The following is a 24,884-nucleotide window of genomic DNA, read 5'->3' on the forward strand; positions in this document are numbered from 1 at the left end:
TCTTATCTGCCAGCTGTTTGAAAGGCATAGGCTATATGTAAATAAAAAGTAAATTAAATACTAGATGAATTGTGTTTTCATTTATATGTACAAATTACAATGACAATGAATGGTAATTAAACATATAATAGAATCGTAATAAGCAAACAAATATTATAGAAAATGCATTTTTACTAATAAAACATGATACAAAAGTAGCAATGAATAGTTGGTCATAATGTCATAATTTCATGGTGATTATTATTATTATTATATAGACAGATACAGAGTCAAAGAGTATTAGCGGTATACATACATACCTGCATTTGTTCTGCTCCTTGGTGATGATCTGTCCAAGAGCCGTTCTCCTCTATAGGACTGCTTGATCTCTAGAAAGGAACAGGTCTCGTTTTTTAAAGTATTATTCAGCGTTTGACTAAATAAACATTTACGCGGTAGGTATAGGAGGAGGAGCTGTCTTGAGTTTGTACAGGGACAGAGGATTGTTTTTTTTTATGTGGCATCATGTGAGAGATCATTATGCCGTTACAAATTTATATGTAAGGTGGGTGACGAATCGATGCAGGCAACCACAAAGTACAAGCTTGAGTTGCACCGGAATGCACTATGTTGGAATATTTTCACTGAGGGAGCAGTTGGGAGTATAACTGCTAGTAATAATACAAATAATACAATTGTCGTTACATATAGGTCAGGGGTTTTCAACTGATTGTGAACCAGGGACCACCACCCTGACTTTGAATCAACCTGGGGACCACTATTGTGTTGGGTGGGGAACTGGGGATATGGGCTAAGATTAGTGCTTTTGTAAGTTAACACTTGCTATGCATCCCATGTGTATACATCCCACTGTTTCTCAACCGTTGACTACTACTGGTAAAATGTCCTATAATAATAACTCAACCAGACACTGCCCCCTTCTTGAGATTCTAACTCCCTTTTTCTGTTGAATTTCTTGAACTCCAACTTGTCAGTAAATGACGACATGGATGGACTCATCACAGGTCACTATAGTTCACGGTTTCTGAACTAGTGGAAAGAACATTTAAAACAAATCCTACATTACTAAATGCATGGTCAGGGACCACATGCAATACCTCCACGGACCACCTGTTGAAAACCCATGATATAAAGTCATACGATTTGTCACACACATTACCGCAGTGAAATTTGTTCTCCGCATTTGACCCATCTCTTGGAGCAGTGAGCCGCATGCAGCCAAGGAGTGGTGAGTAGATTTGACCCCCCCCCCCATCCAACCCTTTGATGCCAAGCAGTGCCAAGCAGGGAAGGCATTGGGTCCCATTTTTACAGTCTCAGGGCGGACACTCTAACCACAAGGCCACTGTCTGGTGGCATGTTAACGGTTTTAACATGAGTTATGTGTACTACTTTATTACACCATAAATATTTTTCCCCCTTTTTTATATAGCATGGCAACGCCTTTTTAAACTAATGGCATGTGTAATTTTTTTGTACGTTTTTCAGGAAAAATAAAAAAAAACTGATAAAAAACTATATGATATTTCTTAATCATTTCACCAAAAACGTTTATAACAATTTATTAATTTAAGTCTTTAAATTAAGTCTATTAATATATAAATAGCACTGTCTGTCAGCTATGTAACATAATATGATAAAAATTTAATTAAATATGATTAAACTAGGGGTGCACGATTATGAAATTATGACCGATTAACGATCACCGATTATATGCAGGCCGGGTCATATCTGCCGATACCGATTATGACCGATTCTGATTATCATACAGAGGACCAGAATGGAAACAAGCCTAGGCCCAAAGCCTAACCCATTTTGGGCGGGAACCCCTTTTAGTGTTTTACCCCCTCAGGCTGGGAACCCATTTTTGGGTTCTGTACAGGCATGTACAGTATTCAAAAAAAATTAAACTTTGATGCTGCTATATAAATATTTGAGGTTTTTCAGAAAACTTAGGTCAGGCTTTAGAAGTCCTTTTTAGAATTGGCCTCAGGCCTAAAATGGGTTCAATTTCAATGAATACATACTAATTTCCAAGTGTCTGTTTTTTCTCCACTGTGACTGAATGACTACTGAATGAGATGAGTAAACCTTAGACTTAGGCCAATTTACTTACTGACTTACTCCTGACTACATCACAAAACCATTGGCTTAGGCCAAACAATTGCCTATTTTGGCACACTCTTATTTTGGCCTAAGTCACACTCATTTTTACTAAAAAGGGACGGGACCAGCATGATCCTTTTCAGTCAGGACGTTGGCGATTTAACCAGAGGTGGCCATAGTGTCATGTGGAGCTGACTTAGGCCAAAACAAATCGTCAAAAAATGACTTAGGCCATTGGTTTAAGGTGATGATTTATTTTGAGTTTTTTTTTTTTCAACATTTAGACAAGAGAACAACAGACTCAGACTTACATAGAAGACAGTGTACACAGATTCATGATAACACGATGCGAAGCCTGCGTAGCTGGTTCTGGCAGACAACTCGTGAGCGTGCCTATCTGATCAGATGACTATAGTCTCATGCACTCTTTACCTGATCAGGTGACTATAGTCTCATGCACTCTTTTTACCTGATCAGAGCGGCTATTTAAACCTGCCTACCTGCTCATTCCTGGCTTCTCTCCTGCTGTGCGGACGTGCCTCGCTTGCTGCTAACCTGCTGCTCAATGAAGTCTTTGCAAATCCCACCCGCCTCCCCAGCATCCACCTGTATACAGGCTCTGTTTCTAGATTGCCCTGCATGGGGGTCTTATTCATTCCCTGTAATTCTATTTGGCTTAAAATAACGTAACTAAAATGTTAATGTTACAGGGAATTAATAGGGACAGAGCCTATCTATGCTGCCTCAATTATGCTCAATAAATATATACCGGTATTCTAAATTCACTCTAAGAGTTGTCTGACTGAAATAATCTAATGATACACATAAGACATTTTTTGTATAATAATACAAAGAAAAATACAGTGAAACAATAAATTTAAAAATAAAAGACAATATTCAAGTGTGGTAGAACCTTCAGAAATGGTGGTGGGGGGAGACCCAGCAACACCCCTAGCCTGGATCTCACCACCCCAGTGAGAAAGAAGCAACACAAAAGCAGAGTAAACTAGTATGCTATCTGGCCCTAAACAGAGAATACACAGTGGCAGAATACCTGAGCACCGTGACCGACCCAAAACAAAGAAAAATCTTAACTAGGTACAGAGACTCAGTGAGCACAGTCTCGCGATCGAGAAAGGCCGTCATAGGCAAACCTGTATCCCGAGAGAAGACAGACTATGCACCCACTGCACACAAAATGTGGAAGTGGAAACCGAGCTACACTTCCTAACCATCTGTCCATTGTACCAAGACATCAGAGACACATACTTCCCACACACGGAGATTTTGAAAACATGACCAATGACAAAAAACTCCCATATCTGCTGGGCGAAGTACAACAATGTGCAAACACAGCAGCAAGATTTGTGAGTTGCTGTGATAGGAGAAGGATATCAAATGGAACACAACCACCCTAAAGATTAATCATTGTGTATATTCCTGGACTATACCTGCATCGAGTGATCTTGGTACATAGAAATTGATCTATTGAAGATTCTGACCTTCAAATGTACATCATTTTTGTTTTGATTGTATTGCTGTATTGTTGTATTGTTCTTTCTGCTTTGGCAATGTAAACGTATGTTTTATCATGCCAATAAAGCCCTTTGAATTGAATTGAATTGAATTGAATTGAATTGAATTGAATTGAATTGAATTGAATTGAATTGAATTGAATTTAACTTAACTTAATTTAATTTAATTTAATTTAATTTAATTTAATTTAATTTAATTTAATTGAGAGGAGGACAACAAATAATTACAAAGAATAAAAACAACAACAAAAAATTGTTGTAAACATGCCGTTTCTTTCTTCTTTCTAATTCTTTGTTTGGCCCAAAACATTGCGTTTATTGTCCTGATGTGTCACAACTCGAGTTGGCTTTGTCCGCGGCGTAAACGTCTTTACATAAATACTTTTTGAAAAGTCTATGAGGAAAATGAACGGGTTAAACCAAAATTCAAATACTTTCTCTGTAAATTCAGAAAGAAATACATTTAAAAAAGATCTAAGAAATTCCATAAATTAGAACAAAAATAAGTATTGGGAAAATAGCCAATCTATACAAGAAACTATTAAAGTTTGGGTCCCGGGAGAATGTTTTGGGTCACGGGCTAAAAGGTGTGGGAACCACAAGCCGCATCTGGTCTACCTGCATCATGTGTAAGGAGGAAGAGGATTGAGCTCTTGACAGACAGCCACTGCCTCCTTGGTTCTCCTCCCATTTGGATGGCGTCTTGCTCACGGAGTGGCTGAAACAACACATTGAGAGAGTTTTCATTCGTTTAGCCCATTCTGACCTGAGATCAGATTCATACGAGGTTTCCGCCGGACACACACTGGTCTGATGAACCCATTCTGACCTGAGATCAGATTCTAAAAATGTCAGTCGTTCTTTGATTTTTCAAAAAATAGCAGACCTACAAGCTCGTATCGCGCCACTCGGTGGCGCGATATGAGCTTGTAGATCTGCTATTTTTAAATAGCTAAAGCATAACATGATGCTGACACCAAAATGGGTGCCCGTTCAGAATGGGTTAGGATCCCCGTTAGCTTTTGCCATGACAAAGGCTAATGGGGGACTAACACACACACAGAGAAATATTATAACAAAACAACATGAATTACATCAACTTTATAATCACTATTTGTATAAAAGATATAATGAAAGTAGCACAATTTGTACAACACACTCTGGGGATCAGCACAGGCTTGTTTGCATAAGGTGTTCTTTTAAGTTTTTCTAAAAATGTGAATTTAATTACAGTATTAGTTACGCGATTAGGCAATGAGTTCCATCCTATTGCAGCTCTATAGCTCTATAGATTTGAGAAGATTTGTTCTTGGCCTTTTGGTCGAGGTGTTATACCAGATAAGCTACAGTACACTGGCTTGTCTAGTCATGTGGTTATGGTCATCTCTTATGTACCTGCAGGTCAAAGAAAACCTGTGTAAATTTGTCAAAACATTTCTGAAAAAGGTGAGAATAAGTGAATGTAATCTATTCATCTATTGTATTCTAACAGTAAGCCGTGGTAGATTTCTGTGCATTGTACTAACTAAACTAACCCGTAAGGATGGTGCAAACCCAGGCAGGTCTAAAGTTGGTTGCACACTGGACGCGTTTTTCGGAAAACCCCGATGGAGAAACGTCGCTAGAAATCCGAAAAACGCGCTCAGTGTTTGGGGACCTTTACTCTAAATCTGCATGTGTATCATTATTCCCAAACAGCGGGTCGGGAGTCGGGATCCATATGTGGGTCGCGGACCAATTTATATGGGCTGCGAATAAATACCCCTTAATTTTTTTAGTTTCAACATCTTTCCACGAAACATTATACAAAAAGCTCAATACAGATCTTGAAACCGTATTGTACCGTATTGAACCGTACTATACTATAATACTACTGCACTCTTCACCTTGACATCCTGTTACAACTCCACACTGGTGTAATATGACTCTCACCTGGCCGGTTTGAAGAGCTTCGGCCCGTTGTTGCTCTGCGTTTGACCCACATAGACTGGCCCCTCCCCCTGGTGAACAATCTTGACCTTTGGTAAGTCAGCCATCGCGGCGTACTCCTCCCTGCTCCGGCCCGTCGACCCTGCCGACTCCGACGACTCCATTGAGCTCTGGGAAGAGGAATGCCTTCGCGTCTGATCCTGAGGTGAGGGGGAGGGGCTACGTATCCGGAGGGACGGCCTCTTGTCGACGGGGGAGGAGCAGCGAGTCTCAGGACTCCGCCTACCACCACCACCACCACCACCGCCGCCTGTCCTGTTCCCGCTGGAACTCCTGGAAGCAGTGGCTGTCCTCTGGGAAAAAGCAGCTCTGCTGCTCTCTGCAGGGGCTTGCCTGGAAGGGGAGGCAGCTCGCGACGAGGAGGAATTACGGAGGGAATGGTTTGATTGATCCCGCACGCGTGGCGGTGGTGGTGAGGAGGGATTTGTGCGCGACGCGTGGTTGGAGTCCGGTCTCTTGTCACCGTACGACGTGCTTTTTCTCTGAGAGGAGCACATGGATTCTCCACTGGCAGCAGTCCTCAGGATGGAGTAGCCTGGAGGGTGATTGATGCCTCTTCTAGCCGGAGAGGAGCTAGGGCTGTTGAAGGCCTTACCACTTGTTTGTGAGTGAGACATGGTGAATGAGGCATGGCCAGGCGCCTCATACCCTCTCCTGGAAGGTGAAGAACTGGGTGAAGGACTGTCTTGACCGCGGCTATAACTTCTGGCAGAACCGTTTGTCTCGGCCTTTCGGAGCAGCGACTGGCCGCTAGGGGCATCGTAGCCCTTCCTCGAAGGCGAACAGTTCCTGCTTTCAAGGCCGCGGGCATTTGATCCACCCGCGTCTGCTTTCTTCAGTAGATACTGACTAGGACCCTCGCTGCTTCTCCTTCCAGGGGAGGAGGCACGACTGTCACAGCCTCGACTGCCACCATAGCCGCTCGACTGAGTCTTGCGCACCGCGATTTGGCTTGTTGCATTGTAATCCCGTCTGGCGGGAGACGAGACGGGCATCTCGGGCTCTTGGTCATTCGTGGCATTCCAGAGCTCCGGATTACGCATTTTAGCCTGGCTCTCAATATCATAACCCTCTCGTATGGGTGAGCCACAACGTCCATGGTGACCGCGACCGTTCAGGAAAGGTGACGATTCCGATTTGCGAAGTACAGATTGGCTGGGCGAGTTGTAAGTTCTCCTAGGGGAGGTGGAGTTCTGGGGTTCATGAGTCCTCCTAGGAGGAGGGGACGAGGGACGACTGTCTCTCCCTCGTCCACTTAACAAACTGCTGCTGGACTCGGCTTTACGGAGAGAAGTTTGGCCAGTGGAGTTGTAGTCTCTCCTTGGAGGAGAGGAGCTCGTCATGTCTCTCCCTCGTCCGTTTAACAAACTACTCCTTGGAGGAGGGGACGAGGGACGACTATCTCTTCCTCGTCCGTTTAACAAACTGCTCCTGGACTCGGCTTTACGGAGAGAGGTTTGGCCTGTGGAGTTACAGTCCCTCTTTGGAGGAGACGAGCTTCTCCTGTGTCCACCGCGGCCAGTCAACGACCCGTTCACCTGCAAGGAACTACTCAAATCCGAAATGGATTTGAAGTTCCTAGGCAGCATCTCAGACTCAACGCCGCGCCCGAGTCTCTGCGAGAGACTTCCGGCTCCCTGAGACCTCCCGCCACCGTCGAAGTTGCGCCTGTTGTTGAGGGACACGGTGGACTCGCTGCGGCGAAATGGCACATTACCCTGCGGGGGCGAAGAAGAGCGAGACTGCAGGGCGGACCCTTGTCTCGAGGAATCGAAACGCCCCGTTTGCTGATGGGGCGATGTGTTTGAGGAGAGGTTTCCTCTTCCATATGAAGTGTTGCCGCGGCCTCTCCGGCCGCCAGCCAGGGACTCTGCGATCTTAAAGGGAGTGGGACTCGGGGAGCGAGGCCCCACCTGAGCCTCGACTTCAATGGCGACCTCATACGGGTCGGGAGGAAGGACTTCGTCGGGCAGATCTTCATTCGGGAATTCTGGAGGCTGTCTTTCAGACGCCACGCCCAAACCCTGGGTCCGAAATGGGATGATGTCCTTGGGCTCGATGCTCCGCGTGCTGTAGAGGGGGTGACCTCTCTCGTAATGGCGGAAAGCAGTGACCGGGCTCTGGTCTCGGGTCGAACGGGCACCGGCTGCCTTCCCGACGGAGAAGTAGCCACTTTCACGGTTTCCTCGCTCTTCGCTTGACCCTGACAGAGAAACAGAGAACAGGGACAGAGATAGGGGGGAAATAAAGGTAGAGAGAGAGAGAGAGAGAGAGAGAGAGAGAGACATATAATACATTGTATACAAAGTGCACACATCAAAGTTCATCTAGCAACAACAGAGCTCCTGGCATACGTACGGTACAACTATATAGTATTACTGTTAATTGCTTCGGGACACCTCCTCAGCTGGTGACATCAAACAGAGGTTAGCTGACAGCATGGCCATGTAAAGAACACCTGTGGCAGTAACTGGATACAGATTGGTAAAGTGCAATAGGCCATCACCATACTAGAAGCTCCGTCTGCCAACATGCAATCCTCATTTATCTAACATACTGTAGGCATGCAATCCCAGTTCTGTTACAGTTCTAGTCCCAGCTCTCTCTCTCTCTCTCTCTCTCTCTCTCTCTCTCTCTCTCTCTCCTTACTACCATGTCTATCTTTAGTGTGCCACCGTATCACTTTATTACACTTTATTGTAAAGTGTTGCACAATTAATCGAAGAAAAAAAAAGATGGCAATCTAGATTCTAGACACCTATATGCAATCTCATTTTGTGACGAATCGTGCAGCACTATAGTCGGCTGTCCAATCCAGGTCGTTTAAGTATTTTCATGGAAAAAAATTAGAATCGGGATCTCAATTCTTGTGGCGGAAAAATAAATAAATGGAGATTGACATTTGAGCAAGAACGGTGCAGCGGTATAGCCTGCATGTTGTATGTATGGCACGGTCCATCCATCAGATGACAGATCTTATTTTGTGTGATCCTTGTGTTTCTAATGCATTTTGCTTTACATCTGTCTAGGTGACTTTTAGCCTTCCAGTGGCTTGGCTGTCCTACCCTTCTCATCTCTTTTTACATGTACATTATCTGTGTCAACCCCTTACCCCTGTGTCTAGACTGTGGCTAGACTGGCATATTCGCCGATACCGATATGACCCGATATGACCAAAAAGAGGCCGATACGCGATACCTATGCTTTTCCGATACCGATACAGTTTCGGGGAACATCTCTAGATGTATAGTGATACATTTTTCTATAAGCCAACCATAAACGAATGAATGAATGAATGAATGAATGAATGTGTCGGGTCCATTTCCCCCGTATACCTGAATGCCTCCCGAAGCGGTCCTTACTCCGCGCCTCCTCCATCCAGACTCGAGGGTTGGGCCGATGGGCTGGAGGGTCGAGCCGGGTCATGATGCTGGGATGGGTTGAGTGGCGCCGGAGCGGCGGTGGGTAGTCGTCTTCCTCTGCGCTGACAGAACCACAGAGTTCTGGGCCGTCGCTCTGGTCACGGCCGCTGTATACGCCAAGAGGAGATATATAGCCGTGTTGATTTTGACAGCAAATTTAGATTTTTGAAGTTTTTAAGTCATTATTGGGCTCCATTTTCGTCACCGCTAAACCCCTTATCCATAAACTTCTTTGCCTTTTTTTTATTTTTACTATTTTGCAAAACATTTTTGAATAGTTAAAATGGCCAGTCTATACAAGCTCACAACGTGTCAATGTAGATTGGCTAGTTGAACTATTCAAAAATGTTTTGCAAAATACTTTGAAAATAGTAAAAAAGGCAAAGACGTTTAGGGATAAGGGGTTTAGCGGTGACGAAAATGGAGCCCATAGTCTCTTGAATAGTTTTCATTCAGTTTTAGTCACGTTTCAGTCACCCGGCATGTTTTAGCGTTAGTCTAGTTTTAGTCTAAAATGTATTTTGGCGGGCCTTGATGCCGTCGTAATGACTGATGTTACACTTGATGAAAATAGCAGATCTACAAGGTCACAACGCGTCACGCTGCAACGCGTTGTGAGCTTGTAGATCTACTATTTTCAGCATGCAACCTATGTGTAAAAGGTCTCATACTGGATCTCTTGTCCACTAGTCGCTTCCTAACATTTTAGTGTAGTTTATATTGTTGTCAACTGTCAATACATTTATATAGACTGAAGGCCTATTCATAGTCTGTATTTTCGGTGGTGAGGTGACCACCGCTCCGGTGGTGAGGTGACCACCGCTCCGGTGGTGAGGTGACCACCTCTCCGGTGGTGAGCTGACCACCGGAGCTGAAATAACGTTGAGCGGTGGTGAGTAAAAACAGAGAGAAGGGCTGGAGCGGTGGCGGTGGTTTGTTCTTCACCGCGGCTCGTGACGTCATGTTGTAGTTCGGTGGTCACCCCACCACAGATAAATCCAGACTATGTATGAGCCTTTAGTTTTAGTCATCAGGTAGTGGACGAACATTTTTTGTCATATTTTAGCCGATCTACAAGCCCACAACGCGGGCTTGTAGATCTGCTAACGAAAGGAATGATGAGCACAGCAGAGAGATGAATGAGATGGTGAGCAACAGAGAGCAGAAGAAAGAGACAGATAGAAATAGACAGAATAAGATAACTAATGATTCTAAATAACAAATACACTAAAACGCGTCGCTGTCGGGAGGAATCTCCCAGGAATCTCCCGGATATAAGACCTGACAGCTCTTATATCTTATTATCTTGTATTGATGATCGTTCAGCATATCTGTGCAAAACACCAATAAAGACTTTCACACAGTGTTGGATGTTGGCAGCAAATCTAGATTTTAGTTTTAGTCAAAGTCCCTTGAATGGTTTCCATTTAGTCACCTGGAATGTCTCGGTGTCTAGTTTTTGTCGACTAAATATCATTCTGAATCCACAGTTGATTTAGTGGACAAAAATGTATTTGATGCCGTCGTAATGACTGATTTTACACTTGTAGTAGTGTAAAATGACTTATACTAGATCTCTTGTCCACTAGTCCCTTCCTAACATGTTAGTCTAGTTTGTTTTTGTTGACGACATTGTCAATATATTTAGTCTTAGTTTTAGTCATCATAGCTTAGTTTTCATTTTAAGTTTCCATTTTAGTTTTCGTCAGTGAAAAAAGGTGGTCGATCGATGAACATCTTTCGTCTTATAGTATCAGTCGACAAAATCAACACTGCTTTCACTTCTATATAGTCAATGATATTATCATGATATATACATATATATATTTGGAGTAACTCATATTGATCCTACCTGTCTGTGCTATCGTCGTCGCCGTCGTGGTCACAGAGGTAAAGATTACAGCCGGGGCTCAGGATGCACAGATCAGAGCTCTCCCCGTAGCCCGCTCGACCTCGCCTGACATCACAGTAGCTGCTCACCACAGACACACCGTCAGAGTCATCCTGATAGGTCGACGACACACAGGTGGAAACAGGGGGGGGGGGGGGGTCAATCGCAACGTCACACATCAATCAATCAACACATCCCTCTTCTTCTCTGGTGGTTTTTGGCGGTATGCATTATGGAGGACGACGTGGGATGATGTCGCCGGGTGATGATTTAATTATAATCTTTACATAATTCAGCTCCTTGACAGAATCTACACCAAATAACTTTGCCAAAATAAACAACAGGCACGATTCAGAATACAAAATCACACAATGATTTCTCTAGCGTGTATATGTGTGTACAAATCATTCACAAATCAATCGCACCTCAAAAGAAAAACGATAACGCCGACCGACCGCGCGATTCAAAAACACAATGAAAAATGCACATACTTAATTATTCCAAGTCTGTCTGCATGTGTCTGTCTGGAGCTGCATCTTCATGTTAGAAATGTGTTGAATAGAGAGTCTGTCCCTTAAGACAAGACCTCTCCTCCACGTACACTCACATGTTCAGTCTGTTGCTCGATTAGGGTTACACGTCTGTAACTCAACCCTGGACTGTACGGCTCTCCTCATTATTCATTAATGTCTCTCTCTCTCTCTCTCTCTGGACGTAATTCCTTCTCTTAATCCATCACCTTATAGCTTTTAACCACTTTAACCATTATTTTAAACTTTAGCTGTTGAAAAAATGCAGATTTACATACAAGCTACGAGCTTGTAGATCTGCAATTTTTAGAAAAATCGTGAAAATGTGTGCAAATCTTTGAATATATATTCTTTCACAATGAACGTTTTTTAACTTTTTAACTCAAAATATTTGCTTCTTCATATTTTGAGATGGGGGTCCTGCGGCCAATTACAGTACATATAATTCTGGGGGTCCTTGACATGAAAAAGGTCGAGCACCACTGACATAGAAACATGGGTTTTTCATGACATTTGTATGATCAGTTCTCAGGTCGAAATGGGTTAAAATGTATTGTCTTCTGCTGGTTTAATCTTTGACTTTAGCATCAGTAAATATCCGTCTCTGGCTTTTGTTCAATAAGTGTGTTGAAGGCCGTTTTTCCTGTGTATTTCCACTGATAACAATATGTACAGATATATGGCACACTTTAAGATCCGACGTTTCTCTACCATCGTTTTATTTCCCGTGAGCAATCAATCCAACTGTAACTGTAAAGGCAGTAGAATGAACAACAACCAGATATAATAATAATTATCTAGTTGTTTCTGCTGCTTGTAAAACTGTCCGTCCTGTCCGTACACGGCTCCTATGTCTAGCGTTACAAGTGATTCCCAAAAGGCCAGTAAATGATCCTTCCTTCATTAATTTCTAATGGAAGCCACTGCCTGCGTCCACCATACCCAACCCCCCTGACCTTTCCTTGAATTTATTACACTCGCACGCAACATTGCATCCCTCTAATCGATCTAATGAACTGTGTTTACAGCTATATACGTGCTTTCTGACGATGCACACTCTTCATGTGATCTTGACCTACAGAGAGACATGACGGCCTGGCCTTTCCCAAATAATGGTCACATGGATTCTCGTTCAGGCACTATTCCAAGGTAATCGTTGAGTGCTCGCTTTTGTGTGTGTGTGTGTGTGTGTGTGTGTGTGTGTGTGTACTGTATATACACATACGCATCTCCCAAGAAAATAAGTTAATTCAATCAGCTTCCTGGTTGTTTGTTGTCTTGTGTGTGTGTGTGTGTGTGTGTGTGTGTGTGTGTGTGTGTGTGTGTGTGTGTGTGTGTGTGTGTGACCTCAGTGTCTTCTGTGTGACCCCAGTGATTCATTCACCCGCCTGTCTGTAAAAACCCAGCTAATCTCATCACTAAATTTTTATCCAACCGGTCTGTCTGTTTTCTCCTCCTGTCCATAAATCACTCTCTCTCTCATCTCGCCTGCCCCCCTTTTTTCCAAATCCATTTCCTCCATCTCCCCTGTTTTCTCTTACCTTGCTGCTGGTGTCCTTTTCCTCTGCCTTGGACGGGACTGCAGCTTGTTGTGATGGAGCTCCCTTAATGTGTGGCAGTAGGCCAATCCCAATCCCATGTCCAGTACTACCGATCCCAGAACCCGTTCCTGAATTAGTCGCAGCAGGGCGACTCTGTGGTTTAGCCGCTGCTGCTGCCTCTGTGCTCTCCTCCGCTGCGGCAGCTGCGCCCGAGTGCAGGTGCTTCTGCCGAAGGCAGTCGTGGCAGCGGGAGGGGTCGAAGATGTTGGGCTGGAACTTGGGGCACATGGGCTCTTCGTCCGGAGGGGGCATGGCGCGTCGTCCGGACAGGAGGGGGCACTACTCGCACCCTCATTGGACTGGAGGGGGCACCACTCGCACCCTCATCGCATCCCAAACAGAACACTGTGTGGAAACAAGTGACCATGAAGTTTGCTATTTAGTTTAGAGAACTCCAGTCTTCTCTCTACCGGTAGTTTAGTCTGTTTGTTGTATTTCTAATATACGACATATTGGTGCTGTGTGTCTGTTTGTCAGATACGAAATGTTGGTTAAGTTGTGTGAAAATACACGACACAGCCCAGGAAGGGAGGCAGATAAAGGGTTGGAACAGTGCAAATACACAACTCACAGTTTAACATAACTTTCACCCCCAGGTGACAACGCAACATGCATGGTCAGGCCGTAGAAACACTAGTGGAGTGTGTGGCACCACTTAAAAAGTGGACAAACATACAGCAGAAGAATTTGCCAAATTTACACACCGATGACACACAGACCAGGGGAAGAAATATGAGGGAAAACTGACACTAGAAAAAATACTAAAACTAGAACAGTGCCAGTCCAGAGATAGGTGTGGGCAGTGAGCAAAGTCGGATGACTGATGGAGTGGATCTGTTATATTTCATGATGTTGATGTTGTTCACAAGAGGACAGTGAAATATAATCCAGTCAGAGCGCTATCAAAGCTCCCCACAGAATAGCATTACTACTAACTAACCGCAAGGTACCAACAGTATTAATAAACAGCACACACACACACACACTTCAAACCGTCTTCAGCACAAACACCTGAATAAAACTAAAATGCACAAAAATGACAGCACATTATAGGGCAATAATAGCAGTATCACTTGAAGGATTGTTTTGATCTGTAAAGACTTTAAAAGTGACATGAAGTAAAAAATGTGATGAACATTACCTGACAGAAATGTCTCCTGTTATCAGCTGAAGCTGAACTGGAAATATGGCATTTAGAAGGACGCCCCAGGATGAGCCCTCCACAGGTCAGGACCCCCAGCAGGCACATTGCCTTGTCGCCATGCTCACCATAATGCCCCTCTGGGCTGCCAAACTCCCACATTAGATCCCATTGGCTACCTTTTTGGACAATGGGGTGAAACTGAAGCGCACGCGGCGGCCATGATGGCTCTCGGTTAACACCGCAGCAGGTCCGAGACCCTAGCACAGGCCTGGAGCCAAAATGGAGCCGGTGGCTCGGCACGGTTCCTCCATTGAGGGGGTCAGTATTAAATATCATGGGCTTTAGAAAGCGAAATTAAACTCTGGTGCTGGTGACAGCTGGCACGCACTGGCTCAGGTGCAGCGTAAATAAATAAACACTAGTGTGGTATGGGCTTAACGTACATTAAAACCTACTGTACATGATGTAACAGTGTTGTTTTTGTCGACTAAAGATCAAGATGAAAGATATTCGTCGACGACGAAAACTAAATGGAAACTAAATGAAAACGAAGCTATTAAGACTAAAACTAAAGCTAAATGTATTGACAATTTCGTCAACAGATAGAAACTAGACTAAAATGTTAGGAAGGGACTAGTGGACAACATATCCAGTATAAGTCACTTGGTTGCATGCTGAAAATAGCAGATCTACAAGCTTGTAGATATGCTATTTTCAGCAAGTATAACATCAGCATCAAGGCCCGCCAAAATGCATATTAGTCGACAAATCACCTGTAGATTTAGTCGACTCAAATATTATGATAATTAGTCGACTAAAACTAAAACATTCCGAGTGCCTAAAATGTGACTAAAACTAAATTAAAACGTTTCAAGAGACTATGACTAAAACAGAAATTTGCTGCCAAAAACACTGATGTAACATTTTCAACGATAAAGGATTACAATGCAGCAACTTCCTGATGACATGTCACAAATGGAAAGGGTAGTATAGTCCCTAAGAGCTTATTATCCCATTCTGACCTGAGATCAGATTCATACGAGTTTTCCACTGGACACACACTGGTCTGATTAACCCATTCTGACCCGAGATCAGATTCTAAAAATGTCAGTCGTTCTTCGATTTTTCAAAAAATAGCAGACCTACAAGCTCGTATCGCGCCACTCGGTGGCGCGATATGAGCTTGTAGATCTGCTATTTTTCAATAGCTAAAGCACAACATGATGCCGACACCAAAATGGGTGCCTGGTCAGAATGGGTTATTATTATTCACATACAGGTCATTTTGGAGTGGAAATAGTCCCAAGCATTAATTTTCAGATGCTCTAAACAAAGATGTTGAGTGTCATGTGTTCAAATACACAACAGGGCTGCTACAGACTACAGAGTGCAGATAGATTAGCTTCCACAGAGAACACGTTGTTTGCATAAACATTTGACTAGAATGCACTTGAATTGAATGTTTCCTTTTTTTTTTGGTTTAGTTTATTCTCAGAAAGCACCATTATTTATACATGGCAAGAAATATATTTAACAAAAACTAGTTTTATAGTTTTAAAAGAAAAGACCATAAAAAAAAGGTACATATTTGACAATATCCAAGCCTGCAGCAGACAGGGTCCTGTGGATGCAGTGAGGGCAGTGTTTGAATGGGACTTTTTTTCTTTTAATGTCCCGACTTTCTCTATTTGTTTCCTTTTACATTCATCAGATACTGGATATATCCATAGCAACAGTTTGACTCATCAGAGACCCAGCTTGTAGCAGCACAGGTCCTATGAGGTCCATCACGGTTACTCACATGGTATTATTTATGACCAAAAGTCTCCTCGCGTTTTTAATTAAATACAAAATACATTTCTATAGTTTTATATGTGTTCATCCATTTAGACCTGAGGACGCATCTGTGTCACGTTAGCTTTGAACCACTCTCCAGCTTGTAGATCTGCTATTTTTTATTTATTTTTTAAACGTATATATTCTTTCACAGCCAACGTTTTTAAAACTCATATTTCCTTCCTTTCAGATGGGGGTCCACGGCCAAATACAGATAATTCTGTTGGGTTGTTTGTTGACATGAAAAGGTTTACTTTGAGCACCACCGATAATCTGGACTCGGGTCTCTAAATAGGGTAAATCCATTCTGTACGGGAACCCCTTTTGGTGCTTTAAGCATTATGTTATACTTTAGCTATTGAAAAAATAGCAGATCTACAAGCTCAAGCATTTAACTCAAATCTTTGCTTCTGGGTCCCTGGAACACCACATTTTCAGATGGGGGTCGGCAGCCAATTACATACATTTTTGGGGGTCATAGAAATATAGAAACATAGGGTTTTTCAGAAAACTGTCAGGATTTTAGAAGGCATTTGTAGAATGGTCCTCCGGTCTAAATCAATAGGGTTAAACCTCCGCCCTGTAGAATGGTCCTCAGGTCTAAATCAATAGGGTTAAACCTCCGCCCCAATAGGGTTATTAAACCTCCGCCCCCAATAACTCTCAGTCTTGGTATCTTCTGTTGCCCTTCCGTCGACGCCTCTCCTTCATGGTGGTCCTCCCGGGCCGGGTCTTGGCGTGCTCGCCGGGGCCGTGCTTCTTGTCCGCGGTCGTACCGCGTTGTTGTTCTGCACGTTTGCTCGCCTGCGTTTGCTTCCCTTTCCTCTTCTTGGACTTGGTGTGATTGCTGAGCGTGGCCGACAGGTCGCGGATCCTAACGGGATGAGGAGGGGGGGGGGGGGGGAAACCACAACAACACTGAGGAGGAGGACGGAAAGGAACACTAATAGAAAGGCAGGAAACGGCGGCCCAAAGTATTGCTTAGCAGTGTTGATTTCGTAGACCAGGGGTTCCCAAGCACCTTCTAGTGGGTGCGTGTGACATGAAAAGGCTAATGGTGGTGCTATGGTTTTATTTTGACCTGAGATCAGATTCTAAAAATGTCCTCTACATCCTGACAGTTTTCTGAAAAAGCTATGTTTCTATGTCAGTGGTTCTTCGATTTTTCAAAAATAGCAGACCTACAAGCTCGTAGCACGCCACTCGGGGTAACAAGAAGACTCACCCCGGTGCGTGCCCGTTTTTCCTCCCGGAATTTCCCCAGTGAGGGGGATAACTTTGTAATATGCTATTGGCTGTTTGTAGTCTTTTTGGAAAAATATAAAAATATACTCCTGTGGAAAGGCTATATTATATTACTTATATTGACCCTATAAACAATTTAGTATTATTTAGTATATGTAAGGTTTTGCCCCCTCAAATGGTACCTCGTCAGATAATCCCCACATATATCCTACAACAACTTCTGTGAACAGACTTCACTGTAGTAGCTTTTCATAAATTATATTTGTACTTAGGCTGTTCTGCTGTCATGAAAGTTTATAGTTAGAGAAATTCAAAATCCAGCCGTCTGCTGTCCAGCCTCTCCCACCCCTCACTGGGGATGATTCTGGGAGGAAAACAGAAACGGGGTGAGTCTTCTCGTTATCTTGTATTCCTACTCGGTGGCACGCTATGAGCTTGTAGATCTGCTATTTTTCAATAGCTAAAGAATAACCTACAGCAAAAGGGGTTCTCGCCCAAAATGGGTTAAATATATTAACATATGCCAATATATGGCAACTATATGCAGAATATAGCCTATGCTGCATTAATATACTCTATATGCAATATTCAGGTTAATAATTTATACTATATGTGCATATATGTGGATATATAGGAAATATATGTCTATATAGCGTATGCAATTTTTCATGCTGAAATTAGCCGATGCTGAAAATAGACGATCTACAAATTCACAACGCGTCACGCTGCGACGCGTTGTGAGCTTTTAGATCGGCTATTTTCAGCATGAAACCAATCAGTCATTAGTGTAAAATCAGTCATTACGACAGCATCAAGGCACCGCCAAAATACACTTTAGTCGACTAAATCAACTGTAGATTTAGTCGACTAAAATCTTATGACATTTAGTCGAGTAAAAGTAGACTTAACACTAAACCATTCCAGGTGACTAAAACTATTCAAGAGTCTATGACTAAAATCTAAATTTGCTGCCAAAAAGGCAAAAACAACACTGTTAGCGACAGCCATGATGTGGAGATGGGCTGCATGTAGGTGTACATACATTGTACATACACCTACATACATTGTACTGTATGTAGGTACTGTATGTAGGTGTTGTAAACTGAAAATAGCTGAAAGAGCTTGTAGGTCAGCTTTTTGTTTGTTGCACAACCACGTGCAACTAAAGCATAACTCTGGCTTTAGTCCACTGTGTATCATAGAAATATTTAATATATATGTAAATATATACAAAGAAATATTTCAAATATGGTGCGTGACAGCAGTAATAGTAACTTACTGAAGGATGTGTGTGTGTGTGTGTGTGTGTGTGTGTGTGTGTGTGTGTGTGTGTGGGCTAAAAATGTAAACTGTTCATATTTGGAAGCCTCGGCAATGTCCATAAATCAGTGGAGAGGGGCCTGCAGATTGCAGGCATGCCCAAGCCCAGAGCTATAAGGCATCTGCAAAATTCTGTTCAGTGTCTGCAATAATTGGCAGTCGCCCGCCATATATGGAGAAGGCGATGCTTTCTGTACCCGTGATCTGTATCTGAAGCACTTGTTGTAGAGTTTTCCAAAGTTTGCGCATCCACTATTATTATTATTATTATATTATTATACTAGAAAAATCGAAGAACGACTGACATAGAAACATAGCTTTTTCAGAAAACTGTCATTTTCAAACAGGCATTTTTAGAATCTGATCTCAGGTCAGAATGGGTTCAGTGTGTGTGTGTGTGTGTGTGTGTGTGTGTGTGTGTGACTGTGTGTGTGTGTGGGGATAATTACTTTTTGTTGAGGAAGGGGGTATTGGCTTTTTTTGGCATTGCGACCATTCTCTCCTGCCCCTCTTCTCCCTCCTTCTTTTCACCGTCGTTTTCTCCATGAACCTGAATAATGCAACAGGTGACACCGTCATTATACTGCTGTGAATACATTTACAGTACATACAATGTCATATCTGGAGTGTTAACCCATTTAGACCTGAGCTCGATTCTACAAATGTCTTCTAAAATCCTGACAGTTTTCTGAAGAACCCCATGTTTCTACAGTATGTCAGTCGTTCTCAAACATTTTCATGTCAAGGACCCCGAAGATTATCTGTAATTGGCCGCCGACCACCCCATCTGAAAATATGTTGTTCCAGGGACCTCCCCAGAAGCAAAGATATGAGTCAAAACCGTTCCCTCTGAAAGAATATATATATTCAAAGATTTGTGCCACATTTTCACGATTTTTCAAAATATAACAGAACTACAAGCTCATAGAGTGCCGCGCTATGAGCTTGTAGATTATCTCATGTCAACTACTACGTCACATCGAAAGACAATACAAAAACGGATAAATCTCCACTATAATCTACCAACGATTAACCATTTATGGGAGGGGCGCACAGCCGCACACGTTACCTGATTAGCTGCTGGGCCAGGAAACAGGCTGCCGGGCCCTGTGAGGTCCAGGTCATTGATGGTCGTCACAGTGACGGTGTGGTTGGGATGGTCATACTGGATAGATTCTGTTGTGGCTGTTATCGCCTCCTCCAAATCATCTCTATCCTCCTCTGATGCATGGGGGGGGGGGGGGGGGGAAGTGTTAGATAGAGAGACTCAGAGATGGAGTCTGTGCTGAAATCCATGCTATAGCAACAATGTTTTAAATGAACTAAATGTTTTCTGAAAAACGTCTTCACTCACTGAGGGCCTCTGTTCTTTCCTTGAGCATGTCCATGTATGTTCTGTGTCTCTGAAATGAGACAGAAACATGTCATTTGGTCACTCCTTATGTCTACAGTCTCCGTCCCTTCTCTCTCTCAAAGCTACGATGTAGGGAATCTGTGGTTCAAAATAGTTCTATATTATTGTAATACTAATCATTACAATAGTGTTTGTTCAGTCGAGGTCTACCTGTCCTTACAGCTATTAAATAAAACACAGAATACATTTTCAGGTGTCGTGTTACCAATTTCATCCAATTAGTAAATTAATTAATAAAATCACCTCTTCCTTGACTTTCTTCTGCTCTTCCTTGATCTTCTTCTGTATGTCTGCCACCGCTGCCTTCTTCCTCTCCACCTTTCTCTTGTGGAAGCCTGTGAGGTATTCCCTTCACAGACAAGACCAGGTGGAACAATGAATTGCATTTTTATTTTGACTTTTTTGCACATTACAATGGTTCATTCATTCATTCATACATTGGGAGGTGAAGCGGCCAACAGTCAACGCCAGCGTCCTCACTTCCCACATTCACACACCAATGGTGGCAACCAATGGAGGTAAGGTGGGGTTCATGGTCTTGCCCAAGACATGTGGACAGGAGGAGGAGGAGCCGGGATTCGAACCACCGACCCAGGGATCATTGGACGACCTGCTCTACCTCCTGAGCCACAGCCGATCACAGCACAATCAACTCACAGATGGGACCAGGTAGAACAATGAACTTGTGTGCCTGTGTGGCCTTACTACAGTTTACATTACACCAGTGGTTCCCAAACCTTTTCATGTCAAGGAGTCGGACCCCCAAATTGACACTAATTAGCCTGCGGACGTCCATTTGAAAAGATATGCCAAGGACCCCCATAAGAGAAGATTTCTACGGCTCTAGCAGTGATTCTCAACCCGCTTAATTTAAAGGACAACACCCCCCCCCCTCCTCCTAGGATAGCTCAGGAAAGGAGCGCTCGTTTTACCACGCCGGCTACTATAGTAGTCAAGGAAAGCGCCACCCGCGACCACCCGCACTTTTTAATAGTTTTTGGATTAAGGTTGGTGAGGGGTGCATTAAAAAGACTGGATTAAGGTTGGTGAGGGATGCATTAAAAAGACTGGATTAAGGTTGGTGAGGGATGCATTAAAAAGACTGGATTAAGGTTGGTGAGGGATGCGTTGCTCCCCTGCTTGCGGTTATGTTTAGGTTAGAGTTAGAGATTGTCATAGAGTACTAGTAGGCATAAACACATGTGTGCGGTCCAAAACACAGCCCAGCGCTTCCTACTCCACTGACAACCAATCAGCGCTCCAAAATTCCTCGAAATCCGCAGCCATCCTAGGGAAAGAAAACTCGCCCCCCGGACACCCATTTATATCTCTGGGAGCCCTAATTTAAATTAATAAACAATGTTAATTTAACTCTGAGAGAGTGTACAAATGGAACCAAATGGACCCGTTAGAGTGTAGGGTCCATTTAGTTCCATTTGTACAGTTACAGACCCCTAATCATGGTCCATTTCCAAACTATCATTTAGCTGGGGTCCCCCTGGAACCCCACTTTGGGAACCCCTGCATTACACATCACCTCCATAACAAGTGGTTGATTTGAACAGTATAAGTTCTCAAAGGTGGGGTTCGGCGGCCGTGGACCCCCAGCTAGGAGTCCTTGAGGTGGTTCAAGGGGGTCCTCTCCTCAGCTAAATGTGTTACCATTTTCAGATGGTACATTCATTTGGGCTTGGGGGGCCCTGAACGACCCTGACATGAACAATTCTGAGAGCCACTAGCATAGAATGCTTTAAGCCACGTACGTCAATATTTAGGATTGCCACAAAAAGCTAACCATAAGTATTCCCACTGTATATGTTTCTTTTCCCTTTTATGTTCCTGTTCTGTTCTTTGTCTATATAGAAGTGTCTATTTGTACGTCTCTAAATGTTTTGATGAATTGAACATGGTGGACCCTCTTGTAAACAAGTGTAATCCTTAATTGGGTCGTCCACTCACAGTTAACAGTTGAGTTTGTGCTTGAAATGTACTGTAATTCTGCAAACTGTTAATGAATATTTCAATCAATCAATCAAAACCCGTTCTCACCAATATTCTTTCAGAATGGCTTCAAATTAATATAAATTACAAATGTATTCGTATATTAACACTTGTCTAGACATCAGCACACAAATTTAAACAGTTTAAAAAGTACTTAACTTAAACTTTTTATTTCGGTTTTACAGGAGAAAATATCACATGCCACCAAAGAGCACCTTTAATGCTGCATATGCAATTTTCCATTTTCTAACAGGTGATTTATATACACATATTAGCCCCTCTCGGGACCCTACGTACACATATATACCTTTGTTGCTCATTTCTTGCATCTTTATTGTGTCTTTAAATGTCTTAATGGATTGAATACACAGGACGACAATGGAAACAAGCCCTCGGGGCTTTTTGTGTTATCCTTTTGGTATTATTGTATAATCGTACCGCTGTGTGTTAACATCTTCAATCAATCATTTAAATCAAACATTGATTCATATTCAAAACAAATACACCAGTTAGCTGCCACTGGCTATAAAGGCACAAACAAGATCAATGACTTACTGTCGATCTGCATCGTCAAATGTAACGAGTAATTTCTGGTCTCTTTTCTTAAATCCGGGCTTGGAACCCTTGAATTTGCTATTTTTGGCAGCATTGTAGCCGGACGTTTTCGTGCTCTTAGTCTTCATGTTGTTCTTCATGTTTACACGTGTGTTTGTGTGTAGTGTTAATCGTTGTGTCTTCTTCCGGTTCAGTGCATGTGCGTCCGACAATTATGTCCGACTTGAAACAAACGCACCTTTCCCTCAGTCCGGTCCGGATCCTATGGCCAGGTTAAAGGACCACTTCACCACTTTTCAACCTATCTTCATATAATAGGTCCTCACTATAATAATCATGATAAAATGGTACAATTCTTTTCCTACTCAGTCTGTGTCTCATGATAGGAGGGCTGTGGGCAGTTCAGAAACCCGTGAAACCAGTGATATCATGAATTCAAGCTAATTATAAAATAGCTCAAGGCTCTATTGCTGATTACGTAGGTTAAGGAGGACCCGCCACAGTGTTGTCCAATTAGAACTTAAACCAGGATGCTTTGACTTCTGCCTTCTCCCTGAAGCCGACCCTTGTTATATATTCTCCGACTATACCTGTCACGATGACTAAGCCAATTAGATCTATCCATATATTGATTGATTGATTGAAATCTTTATTAACAGTTTGTAGAATTTACAGTACATTTTAAGCACAAACTCAATACAAAGACTGTCAACTGTGAGTGGACGACCCAATTAAGCATTACACTTGTTTACAACAGGGTCCACATTGTTCAATTCATCAAAACATATAAAGACATACAAACATTTAGAGACATACAAATAGACATTTCTCTGTAGGTAAAGAACAGAACAGGAATTCATCATATGGGAAGCAAAAAAGGGAAAAGATACAATATACAGTGAGGGAAAATGGGGGGGGGGGGGGTGGGGGGATTCAGATTTTACAGAGGCCAGTTTCGAAATGCAGCCATCCGTAGGTGCCCTTTGAGAGCGGTTTTGAAGGAGTCAAGGGATTCACATGTCTTAATGACTGTTGGTAGGGCGTTCCACATTTTGGTGGCATAGGAGCGAAAAGAATTTAGTCCCTTGTTTGTGCCGAATCTGGGTTGTACATGGTTTGTTGCACTCCCTCTGGTGTTGTGGGTGTGGACTTCGTTTACATTAAGGAAGTATTTAGACAGGTACATGGGTATCTTGGTGGTGTATCGAATCTTGTGGACCAGACCCATTGCAAGATGCTGTACTCTGTCGTCGACCCTAAGCCATCCCAGCCTGTCAAAGTGGGCAGGGGTGAGGTGGGTTCGGGGGGTGAGGCCAAGTAGGAGCCTGACCAGTTTGTTTTGAGAGGTCTGGAGCCTTGTTTTAAGGGCCTTTGAGGTGCTGTGGTACCAAGAGGTGGATGCATAGTCAAAGAAACCTTGTACGAGGGCTCCTGTTAAGGTCTTCAAGGTGTTTTTGCTGACCAGTGAGGAGATCCTGTAAAGGAATCTTGTTCTTTGATTGACTTTTTTGATTACGTTGGTGGCCATTTTATCACCGGAAAGATTGGCCTCCAGGATGGAACCTAGGTAGGTAATTTGATCTTTTCGTGTGATAATATTGTCACCCACTCTAACCAAGAAGCCATCTGCCTTGCTGATGGCTAGTCTACCACATCTATCTGATATCAGCATCTGCCTTGCTGATGGCTAGTCTACCACATCTATCTGATATCAGCACTAGGTCGGCTCGGGCCAAATATAGGGATTGTCATACTATAGACAATAGACATGTCAATATATGACATTATGATATGTCATATATAGCCCAATGTCCTAGTCGGATATACCCATATATGGGGACTAAATATCCAATGAGAAACTACTCAGATCCAACAACATGACTGGAAGTGAGAGTCTTCGTTACAGATCCTCTATGATAGTCTTGATCCAATGCTATTATTCTATGTTTGTTTTCATAAAATAATGCCCTCCTTCGTCATAATAGTGTCCAGGCAGGGGTTGACATTAATAAGGTTGGGTTCACATGGGCAGATTAAACGATGTCCAAATCAACTCACAAGTTCACAACCTCCACAGCCATATGGCTCTTACAACCTCTATGATTCACAAAGCTTCAGCGCATCGTTTTATCTGTCGTGTGAACGCACCGTTATAGACACTTGCCCTTCAGACAAGTACAGCTATAGGACCTAGCTGTACTTGTCTGAAGGGCAAGTGTCTTTGCAGGTAGACCACATGACATGCCCCAAAATATATATAATTAAAAAAAACTACTTGAATTAAGGTGACTGAGA

The 24,884-nt window shown here is 43.0% G+C and overlaps 3 protein-coding genes across 3 annotated transcripts in view; 1 reads left to right on the forward strand and 2 right to left on the reverse strand.

The window, feature by feature from the left end:
- LOC310869848 (histone H1-like) overlaps positions 1-24,884 on the forward strand; it is a gene marked incomplete at both ends in the record, with an annotated part of 720,118 nt that overhangs the window by 82,544 nt on the left and 612,690 nt on the right. The window lies entirely within an intron of this gene.
- On the reverse strand, positions 10,901-13,363 carry LOC310869579 (uncharacterized protein; the record flags this gene model as incomplete). The annotated part of the gene is made up of 2 exons (XM_083780391.1): positions 13,015-13,363; positions 10,901-11,056 (listed from the first exon to the last, which is right to left on the reverse strand). Exons 1-2 carry the CDS (start codon positions 13,324-13,326, stop codon positions 10,901-10,903), a joined length of 468 nt encoding a protein of 155 aa, XP_083636517.1. The 5' UTR covers positions 13,327-13,363.
- On the reverse strand, positions 15,839-22,745 carry nol12 (nucleolar protein 12). The gene is made up of 6 exons (XM_083780808.1): positions 22,590-22,745; positions 20,277-20,382; positions 19,974-20,022; positions 19,689-19,840; positions 19,069-19,169; positions 15,839-16,928 (listed from the first exon to the last, which is right to left on the reverse strand). The coding sequence occupies exons 1-6, from the start codon at positions 22,727-22,729 to the stop codon at positions 16,718-16,720; spliced, it is 759 nt and encodes a 252-aa protein (XP_083636934.1). The 5' UTR covers positions 22,730-22,745; the 3' UTR covers positions 15,839-16,717.

The sequence above is a fragment of the Protomyctophum parallelum genome, assembly GCF_964188405.1.
Source record: "Protomyctophum parallelum genome assembly, chromosome: 13".
In the NCBI taxonomy this organism is placed as follows: domain Eukaryota; kingdom Metazoa; phylum Chordata; class Actinopteri; order Myctophiformes; family Myctophidae; genus Protomyctophum; species Protomyctophum parallelum.

Excerpts from the sequence above, each read along its gene's own strand:
- nol12 (XM_083780808.1), bottom strand. The coding sequence starts at position 22,729 with ATGAAGAACAACATGAAGACTAAGAGCACGAAAACGTCCGGCTACAAT. Across the intron at positions 20,023-20,276 it reads AGAAGAAAGTCAAGGAAGAG|AGACACAGAACATACATGGA; the intron begins GTGATTTTATTA and ends GTCTCATTTCAG. Across the intron at positions 16,929-19,068 it reads ACCCCCTTCCTCAACAAAAA|GATCCGCGACCTGTCGGCCA; the intron begins GTAATTATCCCC and ends TCATCCCGTTAG.